At 41.0% G+C, this 25,576-nt stretch overlaps 1 protein-coding gene across 5 annotated transcripts in view; it reads right to left on the bottom strand.

The window, feature by feature from the left end:
* gria1a (glutamate receptor, ionotropic, AMPA 1a) overlaps window positions 1-25,576 on the bottom strand; it is a 105,844-nt gene that overhangs the window by 39,147 nt on the left and 41,121 nt on the right. For all 5 annotated transcript variants that reach the window (XR_014770601.1, XM_084718667.1, XM_084718666.1 and 2 more), the window contains exons 5-11: window positions 24,334-24,387; window positions 18,354-18,512; window positions 16,749-16,916; window positions 15,608-15,712; window positions 13,944-14,054; window positions 9,391-9,597; window positions 7,722-8,167 (exon numbers count right to left, since the gene is read on the bottom strand). Coding sequence is in view for 4 of the 5 variants with exons in the window: in XM_084718667.1 (XP_084574793.1) it covers window positions 7,722-8,167; window positions 9,391-9,597; window positions 13,944-14,054; window positions 15,608-15,712; window positions 16,749-16,916; window positions 18,354-18,512; window positions 24,334-24,387 (1,250 nt within the window). In the remaining variant the exon portion in view is untranslated. The remainder of the gene's footprint in view (window positions 1-7,721; window positions 8,168-9,390; window positions 9,598-13,943; window positions 14,055-15,607; window positions 15,713-16,748; window positions 16,917-18,353; window positions 18,513-24,333; window positions 24,388-25,576) is intronic.

Below are 25,576 nucleotides of genomic sequence, written 5' to 3'. Positions count from 1 at the left end.
ACACACACACACACACACACACACACACACACACACACACACACACACACACACACACACCGCACACACTTAAGTACTGTACACATTAATTCATCACATCAGTGTATGAATACAAGCAATACAAGCATGTATACACACACTTTATGATCCCATGCACTCACACACGCAGAGAGCTGCCTGTAAACCCTGATGAAGAGATACTGCTGGGTAGCAAACAAAGAACACAGCAATAAGTGCTCGCTTTTAATAGAAGCGGCCTATGCACATACAGGCAGACGGAGGAAATTAAACACGCCCACTGATTAATCCAGGACAGAGTGGAACGTCGGTGTCGTTCCTTGGCCTTTTGTCTCTGATTAAACGGGGAAGCATAAAGAGTGAAGTGCTTTGAGCTGCCAACCTCAAAGCTGAATTCACCTCCAGAATGTTCCGTTCTCACCTTTTAGTTATAAAGACACGGTGATGAGTGATGCACAAGCACCTGCTCAGAAATGTCACCAAATTTGCCAACAGGATGTAACTTACATGATTATGTTCTCTAATAAGACGATAAACTGTCAGCGGTTGAAAATATGGAGCCACAAAGTGCTCAATATTAAATAAAAATGAGTATGAAGTAAATAATAACATGACTGGTGTGTGTAAAATACTGATATAAATAAAGATGCATCTCCACTTCCTCCCACTGTCCAACCGGGAAGCCAAGATATCCCGGATACGAGCGCTGGGTTGGAAAAGCACTTTCGAGTTCCCGCCCATACAAGCCGGCTGACTCATGAGCAGAACTCAGCTGTCAATCATCATCTGAAATCCACTTATCAAGGCATAAAATGACAAATTAAAACCAAACTTATCAGGAGAACGAACACTTCAACATACGTCGGTGTGATAAGAACTACCTAAAACGAGAAGAAGAATTGATTTGATGTGTATGTCCCTGTTCATATCCACTGAAATGGAGGGGGAGTGATTTATGACCTATGCTGCAGCCAGCCACCAGGGGGTCATCCAGATGTGTTGGCTTATGTTTGGGCAGACTCTCATTCTAAACACTCAACCAATGCCTTGGACTTCCATTGCTAGTTGTTCTAGCTGGACAGTCACTCTCACCTCACACTACTTTTCCGACCCAGTGCAGCAGTCCCTACTTTTTTCTTAATTCTACAAAGTTGCTGCTGCTGTAAATTCAGTACACAGACACTGGAACTAAATTCACCTGTTGTTTATGTTTGCGTGGGACAGCGTGGGACACGTTGCCAATGCTGAAAAGAAGTCTAACATTTTATAATACAACTCACACCATCTCCTTGCTTTGCCCTCTGGTTGATTCAGTAGCACAAAACAGACAATAAATAAGTAGCTTCCCGGTCTTTGTTGTAGCTGTAATTTCTTTTCTTTGCGGTAGTTTCCATCATATTACGCCCTAAATCTGCATAGCTTGTGACTTTGACCTCAAAGTCACAAGACTTGTAATTTTCCCTTGGTGACAGGTTAACCTGCACTTGACCCATGTGTGATTGACGTCAAATGGCACTGTGATGACAGCCTTCCCCGCTTTCTTCACAGCTGTTGCATAACGGCCAGATTTTAGAAATGTGTCCGTCCTACAGTGGTCTGACGATTGAAAACCAGATCCAGTCAACATGTGGGACATGGTCTCAATTTGTGGGACGCTGGACAAGAGATAGATACGCTGTGCAGACCCACACAAAGTGAGACACCTGGTCTCACAACCAGCAAGGCTCATGGGATTCCACAGAAAATAATAACTTTATTTATATAGCAGTTTATAAGCAAAAGTACCATTTAACAAAATTCTGAATCTATGTGAGAATTGGAAAACTGAGAATTTACTTTATGCTCCTACTTTATTGCATTTCAGAGGCAAATATTGAACGCTTTATTCATCAACATTTTTTCAAAGGCTATTAATCTTTTGAAATTATGATTTTACAAACAAAACATATCCGCTAACTCGACAAGCAAACAATAAAGTCATGCTTACATGTTAATTCATCATAATAGTATTGAATTAATGTTAATATAATGTTCAAATAATACAGTTTAAATAATTTATCATTGTGCATAAAAAACTTTTTCTTTTGATACTTTTTTTCTGCTAACACCTGTGTACATTTGGAAAAAACTTGACGCAGGACTTGTATCGATGTATTTTTAAAGAGTGGTATATACTTTTACTTAAACTATGGAGTGTCTGGTTTGTCCGTTCTGGGCTACTGTAGAAACATGGCGGTGCAACATGGTGGGCTTCATGGAAGAGGACCCCTGCCCTCTGTTGGTGCAGCTGCATAAACAGTTCATTATAAGGTAACAAAAACACAACAATTCTTATTTTCAGGTGATTATACACTAATGAAAACACACTCATGAATATTATAATCCATTTTTCTCACGCATTCTGCTCTCTCTAATCTCACAACCCCCACCTTGACAAAAAACAAGCAGTTTTACACAGAATCTGGTTTTCCAAACGCACATCGAAGGCACCTTATCTTAATTTGATGATATCTAATTTATGGTGCTTAGTATTGATTTTATGAAAATTGTCCTGATATTTAACTGATATGATTATATGAAACCAATGAAACAAAAAGTCTAATTACATACTTGGAAATGGGTTCAGAGAAAGTGCACAAATGCAGGTCTTTAATGATCTTGGGACCAAAAAAAAGAAGAAATGAGCACACGCCTCCATGCATACAAGAACAAAAATGTTCTCAAAAAAGCTTTTCTAAATAAAAAGCGAATTCGCTCAAACCCCAATAACCCAAATGTGATGGTGCTCTGAGTTCATGTGAAACACCAACAATAGAATATCTGAGGTTACGAGCCACTTTTGTCACTTTCATCTGATAAACACAAGCAACATCTTTACACATCCTCTTAAATCTAGCAGAAGAACTCGTAGCGCTTAAGGAGATACATCAACATGCACCCCCCTGTCCCCCGTGTTAATACGCACTGTGCTAACTAGAGCAACTAGGTCACCCAAATTTTCAAGGAGGAAGACGTTTCCTTCAGGGCAGCATTCAGTGGGGTGAAACATTCACTGTGTTGGTTTTCAAGACACCGAGCAGAATCGACCGTGCTGATCGCTGCGCCGTGGACGGCTACAGACGCTGACTGCCTCGTGGTGGTTTCACCCGAGACACAATGAGATACAATGAAGAGTCACCTTGGAGGGACGCCGTAAGAAAAGGAAGATATTTGACTCAAATCCTCGGAGGATGAGTCCTTAAAGCTGCCACCCTCACAGATGACCCCAAGGAAATGTTCTGTTCCACCTGAAACCTATTTAAATGAGAACATGTAAAAGCACCAACACGTGTGTGTGTGTGTGTGTGTGTGTGTGTGTGTGTGTGTGTGTGTGTGTGTGTGTGTGTGCACATCAATGTGGGTTAAGTATCCCAAAATACCTCAAGTGAAAACTGTTCCTGTTACCAGGCAAATACAACTCAACTGCAATTTTAGTACTACGTCATATTTAACCTATATTTAGAAATAAAGGTCCTACATGGGTTCTCAGCTTGTCCCGATAGGAGAGCCCTTTTTAGTTACTGGTAGAACCTTTTCTAAACCTTCCTGACTCTGAACCCTTTCAGAGAGTTCTACCTAAAACCCAACATAAAGTGTTATACCTAGAACCTTGTGGGAAAAGTTTCACCCAGGACCCCTGATGAGAGGTTCTACTGAGAAGCCTTCTATGGTGTAACGGTTCAGCCCAGAACCCTCTCTGGGGTTCTATACAGAACCTTTCTACCTACTAAGGGTGCCAACAAGACATTCAGGAGTTCTACTAAGAACCTTTTTGGTTTTATCTAGAACAAACCAAGGGGGTTCTACAAAGAACTTTTTATATTCCTGGGCTTTTATCTAGAACCCAATCAGGGGGTTCTACCAAGAACCATTTATATTCCAAGGGTTTTATCTAGAACAAAGTTGGGGGTTTTACCAAGGATCTTTTAATATTCAAAAAGTTTTATTAAGTATCTTTTTTTTAACTTTTTTTTTTTTTTTTAGATTCCTGGGGTTTTATCCAGAAGCCACTCGGGGGGTTCTGCCAAGAAACCTTTTATATTCCAATGGGTTTATCTAAAACCCACTCAGGGGGTTCTACCGTGAACCTTTTTACATTATGGTACGAGGAACCCTTGGCAAATTCTTTGCAAAAGAGTTCTTAAAGGATTTCAACAATCCTTGAAGAACTCTTTTTTTCCTAAGAGGGTTCTTTGGATGAAAATGGTTCTTAATTGAACCCTTAGCCTTACATGATGAACCTTTTTGTCACAAACAGGGTCCTCAGAAACAAACGGTTCTGCATAGATACCTCGGCACATGAGGAAGAGCCCTTTTGGAACCCTTATTTTTAAGAGTGTAGGTAAATAGAACTTCAGGCCGGAAGTCGGCCAAAAGTGACGGTTTTTACAACCGATGATGAAACACAATATGTCTTTCAGCGGGCCACTTTGCAGTCTGTGGTGGCACAAACAGAACCGCCGCGAGTGCAGGAACAATCTGTTTTGTCCTCTTAAATTGTCAGTGAAAGGTCTTGCATCAGCAGAGACTGCTTTCCCCCCGAAGCAAAACAAATGCAAATACTGTGCAAATATGCATGAACCCATGTGTGGTCAAGCCCACATACGGAGACATGCACACAGATCCACACACATACACAGTAACGCGTGCGTGTGTGTGCACACAAAGATAAACCACAGGGCACGAACAATACGCGGATGCATGGTGACATTCTCTCTGCCAGTGTAAGGAAATCAATAGTTATTGCAGGTGCATTTTCTGGCTGTATGAGAAGAACACTCGGGACAATAAGATTCATCCTGCATGAAGCACACAGTCTCCAGGCAGAAAATGGTAAATGTCAGGTGAAGGCCCGTGGGAGTAGGGATCCAGTACCTACATCATGTTCTGCTGAGCACCTACGTGCGGCGTGCGGGCTTGTAGGTGCAGAGATTTTCTCCCTTCTGATATTTGTGTAAGGTAACAGCAAAGTGAAAATACATTTTGTAAATGTCACAAGATGGAAGCCAAGATAAAAAATGTGAGTGTTGCCCACTGCTGTAATTTCTTTAACCTTCAGCAACTCAATCAGGGAAGGCTGACTGAGCGTTGCTGCTATTTCTCAGTAACACTGCTCCAAACAAATAATCACACTCAGACATGGGAGCTGTGCAGCACAACACGTCTCCTGCTGTCGGTCACTGATCATCTTACTGCAGATGATGCCTGGGTTTGATCATGTAAATTGCAAGAAAACATGTCCTCTATCCCTCCTCTAGTGGTAGACATGCAGATAGTTTTTGTTTCTTTTACTCAGTTTTAATAATTATTATGAGCCTTGTGAAACAGTTAAGAATGGGTTTGATTATTCTGAATAATCAGACATTTTTTTGGCTGCTGAGTTCAATCCTGCGAGCACCACAAACAAAATTTCATGCACCTCCTTTGTGTTTGGGTGGCGGCAGAAATCTTAGAGATAGATATCTTAAAATGGGTAATTAAAAACCAAAACAGCATCTGCATGGCCACAAACAGCACTACAGATAAGTGAGAGAAAAAAAATGTACTTTTGTGTTTTCAGTGAACCAATCATTTCAAAAGGGTGTGATCTGAACAAAAATTACAGGTGTGCAACGTCCCTCGGACCACGGTGTCGAGAAGTGGTGAAATGATTCAGATTCTTTGTGTGAAAAGTGAAAACATTTTTTTTTTGGATGGTTCAGCCTTTCGGACCAATTACAGGAGGTTCTGGCAGGCTATCATCAAGATTGGAAAAACAATGTAACAAAGCAAAATGAGCTGCAGTCACACATGGGGAGGAGAGGAGGAGACCAAATGTTTAATATTTGGTCCAGCGGCTTTATAAAGAGTCAGATGAAGAAAACTCACAAAAATTACAATGCTTTTCAGTCAGTGTCCAAGAGCATGACGGAGACAGGAATTGAACTGAACAACACGATGACATCAGACACATCTACATACCAACCGACTGGAAAGGAGACGCTGCTTATGTAGTTTATGATCAAAGGGTATAGGTATGTCATGTATAGCTCTTAAGTGTGCTCGCATAGCTGCAATATGAAACCAAAACTAACCAGGAAAAACATATACAGTGCAACAAAAATGTGACTTTTGGTTTAGACTTTCAGGTGCCAGAGCAGAATGACGCTCCCCCTCTTATTTTCTTTCATAGTGCTTGAGGATTGTATCATCACCAAAATGGTTATGGTCCCGATCAGCGCAGCTTTTCCAGTTGTTTTGATGGAGAAAAAAGTGACGCAGACTCGCCGTTGCAGCAGAGAGAGAGAGAGAAAGCAAACGCTCATGCATAATGTCTGCTCTGTAATATTTTCAACATGATAATTATCTATTCATGAAGTCAGTCTAATATTTGGTTGTGCAGCTATATTTGATGGATGTATGTAAACATGTCTTTCTGTCAAATGTGGGTTACAGTCAGGACATGGTTAGCCTAGATAAAATTAAACTGCTTTATTTAATCCATACAAAATCTGGAAAATACATTTAAAAAAATCCTCATCAGTGAGCTTTAGGTGCTAGTAGGTGTTTTCTTGCCTTTGGATGGAGCCAGGCTATCTGTCTCCACTCTTTATGCTACAATAAGCTAACCAATTTCTGGCTGCAGCTTCATATTTACCGTACAGACATGGGAGTGCAATCTAACTCTCAGCAGGAAACAGAATATTCTCCTAAAAAACAATTTTTTGCAGGTTGTTTATTGTACGGTTGAGAGCATATCTATATTTATGAGGGAATGAAGACATTAGCAACTTTTCAGTCTCTCATCCAAACCTACTTACAGTTATTTCCTTCGAAGCAACAGCGGCAGCCTCTCCATCCTCACAGTATGGTTACTACAGTACAGATGTATAATGCACGCTGCCACACTGCGCCTATACATTATGTATATGTAACTTAATGTTTAAAGAGACAAGAAGCTCTGTGTCTGTCCATGACCTAACCTGTCTCTGCTGGTTCAGAACGTACAGTGCTAATACTGACATTATCTTCTCATCTCCTCCTGCTAGTCCCCCTGGAAAGCTCAGAAAGTCGACCTCAGTGTCTCTAATTTCAGACACTTAATGAGATTTTTAATTGGTGACCTTTTGAGAATGGTTTCATGCCACAGCTCATGAGAGCACTCGAGGGGAGCCAACATATACCACTCAATACTCACACCAGGATCCCTCATAACAGCCTGCCGAGGGTCTGATATTTACCTTTACCTGCAGGCTGATTGATCAATAGGCTGATAGATAGAATTGGATTTGAAATTCTGCAAACACTGAAGTAACATACCAGCAAGTTTTTTTTATCGTTGTAAGAGTTCGCTGCAGGTTTATACCACCACACAAAGTATCTGGAGACAGGAGATTGCAAACGCAACACTGTGCAACATGACCACATTATAAACTCCCTCTGCTGCTCCTCATCAAACTTTTATCGCTGCTCTGTATGACAAGTGACTGACAAAGAACAAAATCTCAATAAACAAAGCCCAAGTGAGTTGAGTAAGAAAGCAACGCAGCATGTTGAAGCGTTGGTGTGGCAGACAGAAATATATTGTATGTAGGTGGCGCTTAGTGTCTCTTTGTGTACCAACAAACAAAAGCAGAGACAAAGCGCTGTGAATGCAACGCTTAAAAAAATTTGTGGCCTCTTACCGTGGTGAAATATCACAGCCCTGTTGCATGAAGGCGCCCAGCGAGAACCAAAGCGAGTTGAAGATGCCGAACTCATTGGTCTGCTCAGGACTCTGCTGGTTGGTGTTCTGCTGCGCCGGTGTCTGGCCCTGCTGCACCCCGTTGGAGGCCGCCGCTTGGGTGGGGGTCTGCGGCTCGCCTCCCTCCTCGTAGTCCTCGGCGTGCCACTCATACGGGCTGAATCGACTGACGAGGAACAGGACGACGCTGACGCCGATGTAGGCGAACACAATGCACATCCAGATCTCGTAAGCCAGTGGGTCCAGGAATGAAAACACGCCAGGTTTAGATTTGGTGGGTTTCTTGATCATAATGGAGATGCCCAGGGACATGAAGGGCTTGGAGAAGTCGATCACTTCTTCACGGACCAGGGTGATGGTCAGAGGAGCCACGGCCACATCTGCTTTCTGAGGGAGGGACACAGACGCAAGCACGTAAGCAGAAATACACGGCGTCATCAATCCGTCAGCCTTTTGTGTTTGATACTGAAAAAAATCTATAGCACAGAATTTAAAGCCACCATGTGTAGAATTTTTCTAGCCTCAGTAGTCACATGGCTCTAGGAATGACCATGTGAGTCGGTCGAATAGAATTAGTCATAGTTTGTGTTTAGTTAGCAAGTGTTAGCATGCAACAAGCAAAAGTAAGATGGTAAACATGCTAAACATTATATGTGGTAAACATCAGAACGTTAGCATTGTCATTCTGACAATGTTAGCATGCTGATATTAGCATTTAGCTCAAAGCATCCCTGTGCCTAAGTAGAACCTGCTAGCATGGCTGTGGACACATATTGGGCTTTTATGTTGTCCACACAGAGTCAACCAAGCTGCCAAGTTGTGTCGAGATCTAGTGCGTCCAGTCCGCCTCCAAGTAGGTTGTGGTGCCGTCTTGCCAAAGACGTTTTTAAAAGTCGCTGTGTGTTCAACTCTTTGTACTTTTGCAGTTTGAATTTTAGTTTGCACTTTCAGGTATCTGCTTTATATTACTGTTTCATGTTCACTTTCAGCTACAGGGGTCGTGCTCAGTTAACACTGATCCAACATGTCCTGATTGTTCTGCTTCACAATAAAAGCTTTTAAATGCCAAAATAACAGGGGACTTTTATTGTGAAGAATTTATAAGCGATGAACTGTGTTTATCCACCGGTTTACAGCTGCTTGACTCAAAACAAGCACGTCATCAGATGAAAGACATGCCTTAAAGCTGGTAGCCCTCTTGTTGTGAGATGGCCTAATTTTTTTTAGCCTGCTAGAAAAAGTTTGGGAACCACTGGCATACAGTAACTTTTTGGCTGCAACAAAAAAGAGAATCAGGGTGAAAATAGTTGCAGTCTATCATTCTCAGTATCTCCGGCTTAAATCCTTTAACCCCCTGGGGCTGGGGGGCCAAGTGGGAAGATTTCAAACTCTGAACATAGTGTCTTTAAATACTGCAAGAGATCAAAGCAGAAAACTAAAATAGAGTTAGTCTTAAGTTTCTTTGATTGATTGGATTAGCATACGTGCTCATCAGCATGCTAAGGCTGACACTAAACAGCATTCACATTAGACTTTTAGTAGTGTCTATCTGTTTATATATAACCACCCTTAAAAGGGGAATAATCCAACACACAATTCTTTCTGCTCACCCCATACACCAGCTCTCCCACCATGCCGTTCCACATCTTGGTTTCAGGGTCCCTGGCTCCGTATTTGCCATCTGAAACGATCTTCAGTTTGTACTGGTAGCCCACATGTTTGGCTATCTCCGCAGCCAGCTCGACGATGTAGCCCTCGTACTTATCGTTCCCCACAAGCTGCTCGTGGTTCTTCTTCAGCATCACATATGGAGACTCCTGTCGGGTGCAGGACAACCATGAGTCAAAACAGATTTTTCCCCGCAATCGTCGATTTGATTTCATTAGGTATCAAAAACACACGCAGGAAATCTCTCAACGGTTTCTGAAATAATTCTGTATTTTACTGCTGTGAAAGCAGTAAAATATAGAAGTATGCATCATTTCTTGACACAAGCTGTTGCGATTAAGCGAATAACTTTTACAACAGGACAGTTTGTTAGGCTAATTAAGTCAAAGACAGCATTATGGATGATAGTAAAGCTTTAGCATGTAGTTAAGTTTTATATTACTATTTAAAAACTTGGGAAGATATCATGGATGCATTTTATATTCCTGTGCAATTCATCATGTACCTATATGTACCTCTTGCTCATAGCTGAGGCTTTACAAAAAAAAATAATAGTGAGACCAAAATACAATTGCTGCTGTGAAAGGTTCGAAAGAAAAGATAATTATATGAAATTACAAGGTATTATTTCAGCTTTGTTCCTTCAAGGTGTGGTGTGTAATTCAAACACAAAAGGTGCCTAAGTATGATCATTACAGCAGCATTGCCACATTGAAAGGAGTCTTGATAACATTATTAAAGCTGACAAGACATTGGATGTGAGACGAGGAAGTATCCGTGGGTGTCGGAGTGTTTGTTGGAGCTATATAGACGGTGGAGGCAGACATGGGTGACCTCCGCCCCGGAGCCGGGCTGTTGTTCTTGTTATATCATGCCGGCATTTGTACATCTCACACTGATTGGGTGTCCTGAGAAATTACAGCTGACATGACACCTGAGGCCCCGCTTTAGTTTGAGAGAAATGTATTTCAAAGAGAATTCGAGCCCGCTCAGACTGAACTGTCCACCAGCAGCAGGGCCTCAATTCCCACAAGTTGTTATGTGTGCCTGCTCTTAGCTAAGGCCGTGCTGAGCTGAGCAAATCCTGCCATCATATTTCATCGAGGTCCAGAAGTTGAGGGGAGGGGGGGGAGGGTTCCTCTGTGTGTTACAGATATCTGGGTTCTCCTGCTCTTTATGGTTGAGGTGAAGGTAATCATTGTTACACATGGAAACCCGAGGCCCACTGGTGGAGAAACGGCACCCCGGGGAGACAGTGGTGAGAAAGGTCTGGCGTGCAGCGCTTCGACGGGGCGCGCACTCACACAGAAGACAAATACACACATGTGTGGGCATGCACATGCGCCCTCACACACACAGACACACGGGCGCGCACACAGAGACATGGCGTGGCATACAGAAGGTCCTCCAGGACTCGGTCTCATTGACCTCGAACAGTCCCACCGAGATCAGCTGCCACTCAGCCATGTTAAATATAATACAGACACACTCACGCTGGCAAAAACACATTTCAAATACAGCTTATGTGCACAAATATAAAGCATACAAAATAAAACAAAATTGATTAGTTTGCTAAAATTGTAAAAATCAACCCATTTCATTCCTCTGAGACTAATTTCACAGACCCGAGGGGAATTTGGAAAATTACATAACTTGTTCTCGCATGCTACCATTTCTTGCTGAAAGCTTATTAAAATAGCTGCACTTATTTTAATGGCTGCACACAGCAAGTACTCCATTAATAACCAGCTCCTAGCATGATAAAACTAAATCCTAAAATTCAAGTCATGGCCCGGTTTTAGAGCCCCGGTCGTGAAGACACCGAGCTCGAGTGATCCATTAAACATGTTCTGCTTCACTCCTCCGGATCTCCTCTTAACCCGGGCCCGGTTCTGTATGCACCGGTCGGGGACAGCAGGGATTGTGGGAAAGCACAAAGCGATGCCTTCACGTCGGCAAAACAACACATTCCCTCAAGCAACGAATCGGTGAGCACAGAAGTTATAAGGTGTAAAAAAAAAAAACTCTGCCGCTCTACCCCACAGCCCAATAACTGTTCACACCTTATCTCTTCGCTTAGGTTCCAAGACAGAGAACCAATTTATCTTCCAAGAAAAGGGGACACTGATAGGAGATTATGTCAGAGAGAGTTATTTTAGGTCCACACTCTTGGGAGACTGCAACCTTCGGGTTTAAATGAGAATTTTCACACATTTTTTTAATTAGATGCCAATAGACTACACATGGAGTTTTACATCGTATACCCAAAGCAAAGCTCCCAACCTTTGCCTCCGAGTCCTGTGAAGAACTCGACACCACCTGTTGTTTTCCAAACGTGTTTGCTTGAATTAATTTTGATTAATTTGAAAGTGTATCTTATCTATTATTACATAAATAGATATAATAGGTGATTGCAAACATACTCTTATTACTTTAGCTGACTTTTTCAACTATTTATCTATTACTTTTACTTTTTTTATTACATTCACCCAAACATTTGAACTGTTTTATGAATTAGTTTCTAAATCATTTATCTGTTACTTTCAGTTTGATCATTTATCCATTTTAACTAACCGTTTCAACCATTTTTCTATTTCTTTTATCTTCTTTTAGCTTATTAGTTTTAGCTAACTGTTTCAACATTTTTATTTCTAGCAACTGTTACTTTTAGTTAACTATTTCAAGCAAAACAGTTACTTTTATCTGCCCATTCCAACCATTTTCCATTACTTTTAGCTATTCTAATACTGAAATGTTTTATTTATTAGTTTTATCTTTTTAAACAATTTAGCCATTTCTTTTTATTTAGTTTTAATTTAATCGCAACATGCAGTGTTTAGCTGTTGCAACTGACTCTGTATTTGTATATAGTGTATTATTAATCAAATTATAATTCCTATTATTTCAAAATCATCTGACAAAATCCTCCATTGGTGTTGCTGCAGTTTTAAAATGCATCAGGGCTTGTGCACACTGGTTGGCTTAAGAGTATTAATTCATTATTCAAACCTGGTTTCTCACATTGCTACGCACACCAGACAAATATAAACGTATAATAAATTAGCTATTTTTATTGGGTAACACATTTCTAGCCCTTTTTTATGAAGTCAAAAAGGTGTGTGCTACGTAGCGCTGTTATAATTAGCTGAATTGATTGAAATAGCTTTATTGCTGGGGTTTATGTAGACTGAATCACTCACTATTGCACCATTTTGGGAAATACCATCCCATAACTTAATTAGAACTAAGATGCTGACGTTAACAGTTTTTCCCACACCGGCGCTCGTATTTATGGTCTGCGTGATATGACATGAATGCAGCGTTACCTTATGATTCACATTGGTAATGTCACTACACATTGTTGTGTTCAGCTGCTTCCTGCTGATGCTACAAGGTCCCTGACTGAAAGCTCGCCTCTCTAAAAAGATTGCACAGATTAGATTGTGCCAATGCTTTTTTTTTTATTATTCTACATTGTCTCTGAGCTCCATCACCTCCACCAAGCTTTTATCTGGCGAGCAGTGAATTTCTTTTAAAGGAAGTGCATAGTTGAAATCCTTTACCCCATTAACCCTCACAGCGGAGATCAGCTACACACAGGCCGCCCCGCTAGACCTGAAGTCTGCTGCAGAATTTCTTAAATCAGCCGTTTTTTCTTTTACACATTTCATCCATATATTGGCTCTGCCTCTGTAAAAGTCCAATAAAATTACAATGGCGGCGGCGATTCCCAGAGATAAAAGACATTCCCACTTGAAAAAATATACCAAGAGTACAAAAAGACCCAGTGCTGGGCTCCAGGCATGTACAGACACCTGAGTATTCTCTGATATTAAATTTTCAACAAGATGCAGACAAAGAACATCCCGCGCCAGCAAAGATATACTGCCATCTTTATTACCCTTTACTGTACTGTCTGTATTATCAGCCAGGCTTTGCCAGCTATGTTCCTTTCTTTCCAGAAAATGTCATGATAACCCAGCTGCCATGTGAGCTGGACAGATTGAATCTTTGCTGCCCTTTCAGCTCCATCTCTGCTATATGGGCCAGGACACTTACAGCAACCTAGACAAGCCACAGTGTTGAACACCCCGATGGAGACATCTGAGCCAAATGAAGGACATGCAGGGACAGAGAATTAAAGGACACACTGACAGCCTCACAAATGAGTGTTCTTCAGTGCTATTAAGCCCCATATAACTACTATTAGAATGATAAATGCACTACTGGACATTTCAAGACATTAAACGTAAGGTTGTGAAGTCCTTGCGCTATCGTTTAAGGGTAATCGTAAATATGTACAGTGGAGCTCTGCGAGTCAGCGTCCCCGAGACAAAATTCTTTCTTGTAGATGCCAAATAATGTGATTCTGATTCTGATTCTGGTCAGGCTCTAGTCAGACAGACAGAAGAAAATGAAAAATGTTAGCTTGCCTTTCTCTGTCTCTGCCAGCCTCCCGCAAATCCCTCAACCTCTACATTTTACACCGACTTACCAAGATAGTGGTGACTATGTAAGTCCGGTTCTGCAGGCCGTACGTCTCGTTGGTGCCCCTCATGAAGCTGGCGGTAGTCACGTACTTTTCGTCTTCATTCCAGTAGCCAACCTAAGAAAAAGAAAACGTGTCACAAACCAGGGCCTGTGTTTAATGCTGAGTGAAATTTAAAGGTACTATGTGAAATTTTAAAAAACAAAATCCTCAATCCATGATTGAGCGCCCTGATGCTGACAGATGAGGTAAGTACAGGCTGAGTGTTATTAGTTTGTTGACCATTTTGAAGCTAACGTTAACTAGTGTTATTAACTTCAAATTATTTGAACTTTGACCTTGTTTGCTGCTGACCTTTCGAAGCGCAACCAATGAGATAACAGTTGAATGACGACGCAGGCAGCAGAGACTGCAGATGTATCGATGTGACACAACCATAGAGGTGACTGATGGTCGAGTTTTGAAGGGAACCCCAGAACCGCGGAAGATCTCGCCAGAGTGATCATTTTAACGTCACAATGAAGGGACGACAAAGAAAAAATTTCACGAGAACTTTGCAAATCAAGGGTTCCCTTCCAGACACGACCTAATAAAAGTGTTTCAGGGTTCCCCAAACTCTGTAACACAACATTAAAAGCAGACTACGATCTCGCCAGTAAACGTAATGCATGGCGAAATGTGAACAGTCAGACAGGGTTATAAGATTTGTAAATCACACTGCTTATGAACTTAGCTACTTCCAGAGCTCAAGTTAGCTCAGCCGTTTGTATACCTGGCAGACGGGACGTAGCGGTTGTAGTGCTGTGCTTTACCTCTCTGCATCCTACCAGATGGTGAGGCTGAAACTAATTTCTTATCATGTGAAGGCCCTATAATGTTAATGTAAAAAAACACCCCGAGTCCTTTACATAGTGATTACACAAAGTGATTAATTCATGTAAATTGCTTCAAATAGTACCTTTAAATCAAAACTGAAAATTCTTCACTTACTCATACTTGCATATTTCACAATAAAAGTAATTTATCAAATTTCTTATGCACAGAGGTGAGCACACATTTTCTGATGTTTTGGAGAAACGTTAAAAATATCATTGGTCATGATGAATAATATGTTATCCGAAGAAATACTGAATGTATATTTCTGAATAGTGTATGATATATTATAAAATTACTACATTGTTGTTTAACTTCATGTGTTACTTAGGATGTTAACAGAATTTCACATAGATACAATAAAACTTTTTATAAATTAAAATTACACTTTTTGCAGAATGAAGGCAGATATAGGATAATTCCTTGTCTACAAGCATACATTTGATAAATCATTAATCACTGGAGAGCCGCTCTAAAAGGTCACTCTTCCACATCAACGTATGTAGGAGTAAATCTCCTGATAAATGTGTCTTAATTTTTGCAGTCAATGAAACACTTTTGTTACTGCCAAGTCGTCTCTTTAGAGCATTCTTGAGAGTAATCCTTAGAAACTTGATAAACACAGATTCAGACCTTTCCTGTACTTATTAAATACTGTGTAAGGACTTAATATCAGCCACAGGGTTAATCCAATAACAAACTTACAAGAACAATTTTTAAACAGGGTCCTTGAGAAAGAATTAATATCTTCAATAAGAATAAATCTCTTAAACTGACGCCTCAAGCTGTGGTCTTACCTTCTTGGGTCCGGAGGGGGCCAGTTCCATGACGCTGACAGTGTAGTTGGTCCTGCGGCCTTTCTCATTGAACTGAATGTGACCAGTCAATCCATCTATACGGACCTATAATAGAGTCGCACATATTGAATAAGTAAGTCACAGGCTCCGACGTGCCTGGCAGATGGGTAAATAATGGCTGCTGTGAAGCATTTTAATCATACAGTCAATTTTCTGCACGTCTGCGCTGGCAGTGGGCATTTGCATGTCATGCTTACACGCGATGCATGTTAAAGCGTAGCTTGCATGTGTTTGTATAGTACTCATTTGTGTCCATCGTGCCGGGGTCCCTGTGGAAGTGAATGACAGACGGTGTGCCTGTGTGTGTGTACAGTGCAGCGTGTTTGTCTTGGCTGTGTGATGGAGTTAATTGAGCGAACACGGCTTCAATCTCCAGTCTATCTGCAGGCAGATGGCTAGATTGACTCTGAGCAGGCCTCTGCACAGCCACTGTGCAGACAGAGCCTCGGGCTGCACGCACACAAACACACACAAACACAAACACACACACACACACACACACACACACACACACACACACACACACACACACACACACACACACACACCCCCACGTGAAATTACATTAATACCCTCACAAACATAGTGCATCTAATATACCTCTATACATCATTTAAATTCATGTTCCAGAGTAAACAAATAACATAAACAACTTTTAATTGTGTTTTTAATTGGCAACTGTATTTCTTTTGAAAAAATATAATAAAATAATTGTCCTTGTTTCTCAATTCCTCGTGTCTGCGTCTCCACGAGATCAAGAAGTCTCACAGCCGGTCTGGCATTTCCATTTCCATGGCCAAATATTACATTTCTAAACTCAATTGCTGATGTCATATTCTATGATGATCACAGCTGAGCATTATTGCCTGCAGGTTTTGTTTACTAGCCACGATGTCACATTTGATACTGGAGAGCTCTCCTACGACTTAATGTGAACTTTACACGACAGAATGAGACCTAATCTGCTCAGCCAGCCCCGACTCAGGAGCTGTTAGCCGATGTGCCACTCAAGAATTTACGCAAGTGTGTGTGTGTGCATGTACATGCGTGCGGACGCATTAGCGCGTCGCCACGTGCAGACCTGCTGCAAGGCTCGCTGGATGTCTATGCCCTGTCCCCAGGGAGCTGGCGGGTTGGCGAGACACTCTCCGGCGTTGCCCCGGCGAGAGATGTCTATCCTCTGTCTCCGCAAATTCTGGAAGGCCGTGGACATGACTTTCACCCCATCATACGTCAGAGCGCCTGTGTACTGTGAAGAGAGAGAAGATGATTCAAACGGAGGCAAACACAGTAATAAAAATTGATAAAGGTTGAAGAGAGCAATGTTCCTGTGTTTCTACACCCGAAGACATCACTTGTATTATTTTTGAATTTCAAGTTAATATCTTGGCCCAATAAAAACACACAAATGTTTGGGTTTGAAATCAATTCTCTATCTCAGCTGGTTGGACACTTGTTATGGCTAAAAATCAATGATCATTTAAAGGGCGACTCCATCTGCGTTCTTTTCCACGTTTTTCAAATGGAAACTCTGGCATTGGCAAAAAGCAGTGATATAAGTTGGGACTTGGGGGCCGGGACCTCAAAAGGGGCTGCAAGATCATTTCTGGGGGTCGCCAGATGGTTTGGGCGAATAAAATATATTGCTGTGCCAAGCAACATGGAACAAGAGCCAAGAACCAACTCTCAGCTACGTCAGCCCATTAAAGACATTCAACATGAAGAGCTCAAAAATATGCATAATACAAATTAATGCAAGACACAACCACTTCATTCATGTTTAAAACTACAAACCAGAACCAACACAAACAGCATGTTCTGAACAAACACAAACACTAACAAAAAGTCACATTTACTTTTTGTAGCAAGATAGAAAACATGATAGAAAACTTGGGAAATGAGGGCCATAATTTAGGCGAGGAAATCTCCAAACAGGAGACTAGACTGGGTCTCAAGGTGGGTCATCTGAAAGTCCAACAGCAGCACCTCAACTGAGAAATGCATCCCAACAGAGCTCCGAGGTCCCACCAAACTCTGTAAATATCACCTTGACTTTCTACAACATGAATTTTTTGTGGGGGTCAGGAACACCAACCTGATTATTCTGGGGGCCGCAACTCAAAAAGGGAAAAGTGTGAACTCAGGACCTTCTTGCTGTGAGGCAGCAGTGCTAACCACTGCACCACCGTGCCGCCCCTACGCCAGGTCACATAAAAAAACATTTTTAGAAGGGCTTGGAAAATAGTTTGTTGATGCCAATACATGCTTTGAATTAATATTCAGATTTCATGACACAAAAAACACCACTGGAAAGCTACACAATGATAGAAAAACCTCGGAAAAACAAAAAGAAATAATGGAGCCGCCCTTTAATAGCAGAAATCCCAGATCTGAATCACCAATCTCAGACAGGATCAAGGGTTATCTGTCCAGAAAATTTAATAGAAACCTTTTCATAACTTTCTGCAATATGCTGCTGACAGTCACAAACAAACTAACTGACATGGGAAATAACAACCGTCTTGGTTGATAACCACCAGCTCACACAGAAAATCGGTTATCACAACTTCATGAAAATCACAATTTAGTTTAAGTTACTCTGAATATGACAGAGGAACTCTTAGCATATCCTGTGCTGCTTTTAAAGAAGAGGAGGAGGACACATCAGAGGGGAAAGGAGTCGTACTTTGAGTCCACTCTTGGGCATTTTGGAGTCTTTGTTGTCAAACTCCATCCACTGCTGGACGACGCGGCTCACGCTGGGCTCGGAGTTGTTGACGAGCTGGAAGCCGGTGATGTTCGCTCCACCTTTCCTCAGGTCTGTCAGGTCGATGTCCAGGAAACCCTGAGACATGAAATGGACAGACAAGAGAGGTGAACCGAGGCACACAGGCAGGAAATGAAATCTCTGTATATGTAAAGAAAATTTCATTAAGATTTCGCGTGCACAGTGTCTGATTACACTGACTGCATGCAAAGCAGAGTCCTGAGAGACATTTAAAGAAATTCCTTGTAGTGGACGAAAAACCTTATTTGCCAGAAAGAGACAAAAGAAAGAATCGGGACACAAAGAACAACAATTTGTACTATGTAATTATGATTTCCATCTTGATGCTAACTGGAGTGACGATCCCGCTTGTCTGACTGCTCACATGACAAAACCACTGCAGAAAATATCAGTAAAAACAACAATGATTCACAAGTCTTAGATGAAGTCAGGAGCAGAATGGGAGGTGGTCCCAACAAGGCTGCAGAGGGAAAAATCCAGTTCAGTGCACGAGTCACAAGACAAATCAGACGGGTCACTAGACCAGTGGTTCAGAACCTTTTTGGCTTGTGACTCCTTGAAACAAATCAATGCCTACTTGTAAAAGATGGATTTTCAGGGGCCTGAAAAGGTCAAAGTATCTCATATTTTGCCAGAAAAACAATTAACATAAACATAATTTTGTCAGATGTAAGTTAGTTTTAGATGTTAGTTAGTTTCTTTCATTTTACTTTCCAACCCTCAGAAATCAAATATATATGTGAGGCACATTAAAAAAATGAAATATTTGCCTGAAATGAACATTTCTGGTGATAATGACAGGCCAGCATGATGACAGTTTAATTAAACTCACACAGTGCAAATAAGGATTTTTGACATGTCCGAAACAAATAGCCAATTTGCTATTTGCAATGACTGCTCAGCGTCAGTCGGTCTGACCATTACGATGAATTTGTGAAGAACAAAAGAAAAATTATCAGCAGTAGTTTTCTTATTCTGCCCAGCGACTGAAAAACATCGTATTTTATGTCTGTATCTGCCAGTGGGCATCACGACAAGAGCAGGTGGAATAATATGTTAATTCTGCTGCAGGAGAGACTTGATGTTCTCCACAATTGACCCTGCAAAAGTCCCGCCCCTTTCTGCTCTGTACCCCAATATCATTTGAGCAAATTTGGTACCCTGATAAACTTTCTCCTTTTCCTGTAAAAGCGACATATAGTCACAGCATAAGTTAGCTAATGCTAGCTAAGTAACTAACTAAATGATGTAGATTAGCTAGCTAGTTAGCTAGCATTTTGCTAACATTAGTTTATGATAAGAATTTATGATAAAAATATAAGTTGCTTTTACAGCTCCCCCAGCAACATCTTTTAGCCGTCTTCAAAAGTTGGTTCTCTTTTCAACATAGGCAAACCTAGTGCACAGGTAAATACAAAAAAACAGGAAAGGAGAAAGCTGACCGAGGTGGTAGGCTTGTTCAACTGTCAACTGGAGCACAGAGCAAACAGAAGCGAGACATAGGAAGAGTCAGTAAGGTGGACAAAAATATGTTCATGTATCAGTATCGACAGTAAGACAAAATAAGTTGGAAGATATCAGCACTTTGGATATTTGCATCCCCAATATATCTACAGATGGTGTACATGTTTATGTGGTCTATTTTTTTTTTTTTTACTTAATAGATCATTTTAACTCTAACATTAAAATGAAAAAGTGGGGTTGAATCGATCCTCATCGGTGAACCTGAAAGGTTTGTGACACCTGACTTTAGAGGGTGATGCTGCAGAATCAGTTACTGGTTTTTAACTACCATTGAAAGTGCAAGGGTTAATGGCATAATGAAAAGGACAAATCCTTCTTTTTCACTTAGAAAGGTTATCCCATTGAGCAGGCTTCATCTCTGTCTTTCCTGAGGGGCGAGAATGGCAAGAAAGAAAATAAAGAAAAAAACTCATTTCATGGCGGGAGCAGTCCAAAGCTAATCTCTGATAGACTGAGTCTTCATAGGCCACTGTTAACAATGGCAGGATCAAAACCTTATAGGCTACTGTGAACAATTCAAGGGATGCCTCAGGCACAGCAGAATGGAGAAAGAAGCGATTTACTGTAATAGTATCTCCTACTTGTATTTTTTCCCTTGACTATTATGTGGAGACGGCTGTTTTTCAGAAAGGGAGAAAGGCAGCGAGCAGGAGAGGCAGATTCAGCCTCTCAGCAGGCCGCCTGTCAGCGTGGGGAGAAGAAGAGGCAGACAAGTGGGAATGGGTGGGAGTAGAGACAGAGCGGGCGAGGGGGAGAGCAGATTTGTCTGTGATTTGTGGAAGATTTAAGAGAAAACTTTTGACTGATGAGAAGAAAAGGTGCCTCGCTGGATTGCCTCCTGCTCGCCAGGCATCTGTCTGACAACACGCACCTTTCTGCACTTCTTCTTTCTTCTCCGCTCTGATGTTTGTTTCATGGCTCTCTCCTGGCCGCGGCGTCTACCTCAAACTCTCGCTTGTTTACATCCTCTGATCTCCACATCAAATAAAGTAAAGACAAATGCAGTCGCATCGAAGTGACTGGCTGGTAACTAACATGAAGTTCAAACTGTTTTATGCCCCTCCGGTTTTGGGGAGGGCCGTCGTAGTGACAGGAACCAAATGAAGGCTAAATGCTCAAGCTTCAGGAGACAAATGTCAGTAAAGAAGAGGCGCGGTATTCAGTCCTGCAAGGGCTGCACAATTAATCGAAATATTATCAAAATTGCAGTATGGCCAGAAGCGATATACAGGGTTGGGCAGCAGGATGAATATATCAGCTATCAGTGATTGGCTGAATCCACTGCCGGTTGGTTTTATTTTATTTTATTCTGCTGCTCAGAAACACACTCTCATTCAAGCAACACAGTATACACCCACTCATCCAGAGGACAAGTGAGAAGAAAACAGCCTGCAGAGCCAGAATATTTTGACATGTAATGCGGTGAATTAAAGGAGAATTCTGTAATATATTTAGTGTAATAAACGTTGAAATACTTGCTTCCCTAACATCAACGCTGCAGCCACGGTGTCCATGTTCGCCAAAGGAGTTAGTGTCTGTTTATGAGTCATTACAAATCATTAATAATCTTTTAAAAAAGCGTAAATGTTTGTGATGGTTAAACTGAGCAATATGTTAAATGGAGTCTGGCAGCCACTTAAGTCAAACTCCAGAATGTGTATTTTCAGAGCAGTGGGCTTTTGTGTTTCAGGACAACAGGCTTAACTTTACATCGACAGACCACTGACAGTTATAAACAGCTGTTCAACTTATAATGTAGGACTCACCGTCGCCTGTCATTGTCAGTTTAATATATTGTATGCACACTGCGGTCCTGCAGAGCTGCTGCAGCCTGCAGAGCTTCCAAAAGTCTGGGGAGGAGTGGACAGGGAGAAACAACTCCCTTTTACCACAGACTGCATATTAAATACAATTTCAATATACAGTCTATTTGAACTGCTGTACTAATTTCTGCAATTACTACATATCTTGTGTTTAAGTATTCATTTTGGAACAGTGGAAAGTCCATGTCTATGTCTGTCTTTTTCTGTTTCGTGAAAGAGAGATATAACTTGTTGATTCCAGTGGGCACAGCACGTCTGCAACACGAGCGTTTTGCCAGCTTGATTATGTTGACTTGCTCAGATTTTGTTGATCCGGTCCTCTTCCGCTGATTTTTGTGCTTCTACCATGGGTAGGCAGGCTACATACTTGCCATAATTGCTTATTTTATGACTGATTTTATTATCAGGAGTCTGCACAGGGTGTTTTATTTTGAAAACCAACCAAATTGTCTATGGTTTTTCTGTGTCTGACTTCCTGCCTGTTCGATCTGCTCTGTCCTCTTGACGCGACATCAGTCAGAAATGGACTCGGTGTGTATCTGAAGTGAAGCAGAGCGGAGAGCTGATTTTTAGGACGCGCTGCAACGCTGCTGGTGGAATCAAAAGAATTATGTAGAGTGTCCGCGATCAGATCTGGCGGACATGACAAAGCTTTAATGCAACACAGCTGTGCCCGGTGGAATCAAGCCATAAAAAAGTTTATTTTCTTGACACTTTGTGAGTTCATTTTGTTTATTGGACATGGAGGATGGGAGAAGGTGCCTGGAGGGGGTGGAGGTGGGGTAAATTTTTAAATGCACTTCAAAAATAGTTCAGTGAGGTGTGAGCCTGACTTATTTGGCTGCTTGAAAAATAAGTGCTCACAACTGAAGTGCATTTTAATGAATTAATTTGACAATATCTAAAACTTTCTAAAACTTTCTAAAATATTTAACATAGATTCAAGTTTTTCAAAAGAAAAAAGTAAAATCATCTCTACAAAGGATAAAGGCTCAGACATCAGCAGCATTATAAAACAGTTCATTTCAAGTTCGATTTTGATTCAAAACTCAAAACTTCAGTGAAGACAGTTGAAAAGCCTTGAAATTTTCTCAATTGTTTGGAGGAGGGTTGGGGGGGGGTATTGACACTTTACCAATTGTTGGGCTGGAGGTAGCCAGTTGGAAAATTGTAACGCCTCGTCCAATCCTAGTGCAATATCAAAATCACAGAAGCTGCATTTTTTTGGGGGAAAAACAGCATTTCAGTGGAGTACTGTAGTGTTGCAGAGATGTCCTTTTTGTTTGGTACAGAACCCAACAAATGTCACCCAACAATTTTATTTATTTTTTCAGTAGGAATGAAAACTGTGCTGCAAAAATGATCATTCCCACTAATCATGAATCATATCGCAATGTCTGTCAAAACAGTCGCACTATGATTTTTTTTTTTTTCAGTATATCGTCCAGCCATAAATCCCCCAGCCTCCTCCTCTCACCACCAGCTCCCTAATGTACCTGCTGTGTGTGTGTTGCCGGGTGTCCATATTTCTCAGCTGAGCAGACAGAGTTGTGTCTTTTTTCTGCTCCATGTATGAGCTAATGCAGTGCAGTGAGCTGAAGAGGTTACTATAGAAACTAGCTGTTGCGAGCACTGGACTCGGGTTGGGGGGTATTTCTGACAGATATTTTAACCACATTTAGGTATTAACTGAAACTCTATTTCCTTTTCTTGGTTGCTTTAGGTTCACACACATGAACACACACACATCTGCAGACATACAGGGAACATTTCTGAAAAGGTACAAGGACACAGAAAAAGTAATTTTTTTTGCGCAAACCTTTTAATGGACCCATTATAAATGACTGTGGCCACTTTGCGTATCAGCTGTTATTAACGTCCGAGCCTTATCATTTAAAATTAAATCTGGCAAACGGGCCAGACAAGAGAGATTGAGCCAATCTAAAAGTCCAGCAGTGAGAAATTGTCTGAGCAGGCAGCTGCATATTAATGCTGTTATTACTACAGCTTCTGCTGATGTCAATTTTCTCTTCATTTGGTTGCATTTAGTTAGTCTGAGCAGTGCTGCAGGGGTCTACATACCATTTGCGCTAAGAAAATGGCAGCAGACAAAGTGAGCTAATGGATATAAGCTCGCACACATTGGCTGCCTGACCTTTTTCTGTCACCGCGAGTCTGCAGAGATTTCTGTCTCTGACTGTCACAGCTTTCCCGCTTGTGCTTTACTGTTAGTCTACTACTGTGCTGCTGTTATGTCTGCACGTTTGACAGTGCAGTGAATGAAAATATGATCTAGCTGAAGAGGAAAATGGGACGAGGAAACATAAAAGACATAAAATCAGGTAGTTTTAGGCTACGTTATTCCTCACATGCAAGTCTATTAAATTGGTAATAAAGTCTGGAATCCTGTTAAAAGACACAATTATTAGCAAATTCAACGAGGTATGAAAGTATGTAGACAAGTATGTGGAAATTTTCTAATAAATCTAAAAAAGATGGAAATATGCAATGATAAAGGAATCATTTCTTACCAGGTTAGCCAGGATGTAGTGGTAGCTCTTTGCATTCTTGCCTTGTTCAACAATCTGGAAGACAAGGTCAGAGAAGAGAGAATAAAATGTCTGTGATACACAAACTGACCTCCTGTTTGTGTGTGTGTGTGTGTGTGTGTGTTTGTGTTGTGTGTTTGTGTGTGTGTGTGTGCAGCTGAGAATGAGAGGTTTTGACAGTGTCTCAGCAGTAAAGCTGCTAGAGTACAGTACTTGACCTTGTGCAGGACAGACAGAAAGTAGGTTCACGAAGAATCAGAGAAAAGGGACTGAACGCCAAACACTCAGTATAATAAAAAGGTTTCTAACTTAACTTGAGATCGGGTTTAGTATCTGAGTAAAAAGTCAACATTTTTTTTTTTTATTACCAACTCCAAATAATATCCTCTCCTCTCCTCCATCCCCAGTGATGAATGGTATTACTGTGACCGGGGACGGAGTGAAAACATGGCCACGAAAACAACAACAAACTATCTGCTAGAGCGATTTGATATTTCAATTTATTGAAAAAATTCAAACATGCGCTTCCTGAAACTATACATCATGAATCATATTTCTGAAAAAAATGTGGATCACATGTTAGTCAGTCTTTCTGAGTTTTGTTTCAGCAGAATCATGGCTGTACTGCATATAAAAGTAGTGAATAAAATACTTTTTGCTCATCAAGCTATGCAGGGTTCAACGACTAAAGACCAAAGTAAACTGTCGTGTTTAGTCTGGGGTTGCAATGTCTATAAAATGTCAGAAAATAGTGAAACTACGTCCATCCCAACTCTTCAAAGCTCAAGATTTTTTGTTTTCTTTAAATGTCTTGTTTTGTCAGAAACTCAAAGATATTCAGTTTAATATGATAGTGAAATAGTAGGTAATCTCTATATTTGAGGGGCCTGAAAAATGACTCAAATAACTGGTTATCAGAGCATTTTTTTGTTTAATTCTTACTTGCCCAACATGCCATTTTACTTGCCCGGGCAAGCAGGGAATCCTTATTATTGAGCCCTACTATGCTAAAAGACATCGATTTTAAAAATAAAGTCAAATAAAGCCAAAATTGATGGCTCCTGTAAACTGCACACAGCCCAAATACGAGTCTTTATATAAACATCCTTCACATACAAAACTGAACTTTGAAACTGTGAATTCTGAGTTTGAGTTTTGACCCTTTGAGGTTGCTGTAGCTGGTCAGTGTGGAGTGTTAAAGCCAGTCTGGCAGATTTCGTTCACA

This window comes from Lutjanus erythropterus, chromosome 5 (assembly GCF_056507025.1).
Source record: "Lutjanus erythropterus isolate fLutEry1 chromosome 5, fLutEry1.hap2, whole genome shotgun sequence".
Lineage (NCBI taxonomy): Eukaryota > Metazoa > Chordata > Actinopteri > Lutjaniformes > Lutjanidae > Lutjanus > Lutjanus erythropterus.
This window is presented reverse-complemented; position numbering and strand designations above follow the sequence as displayed.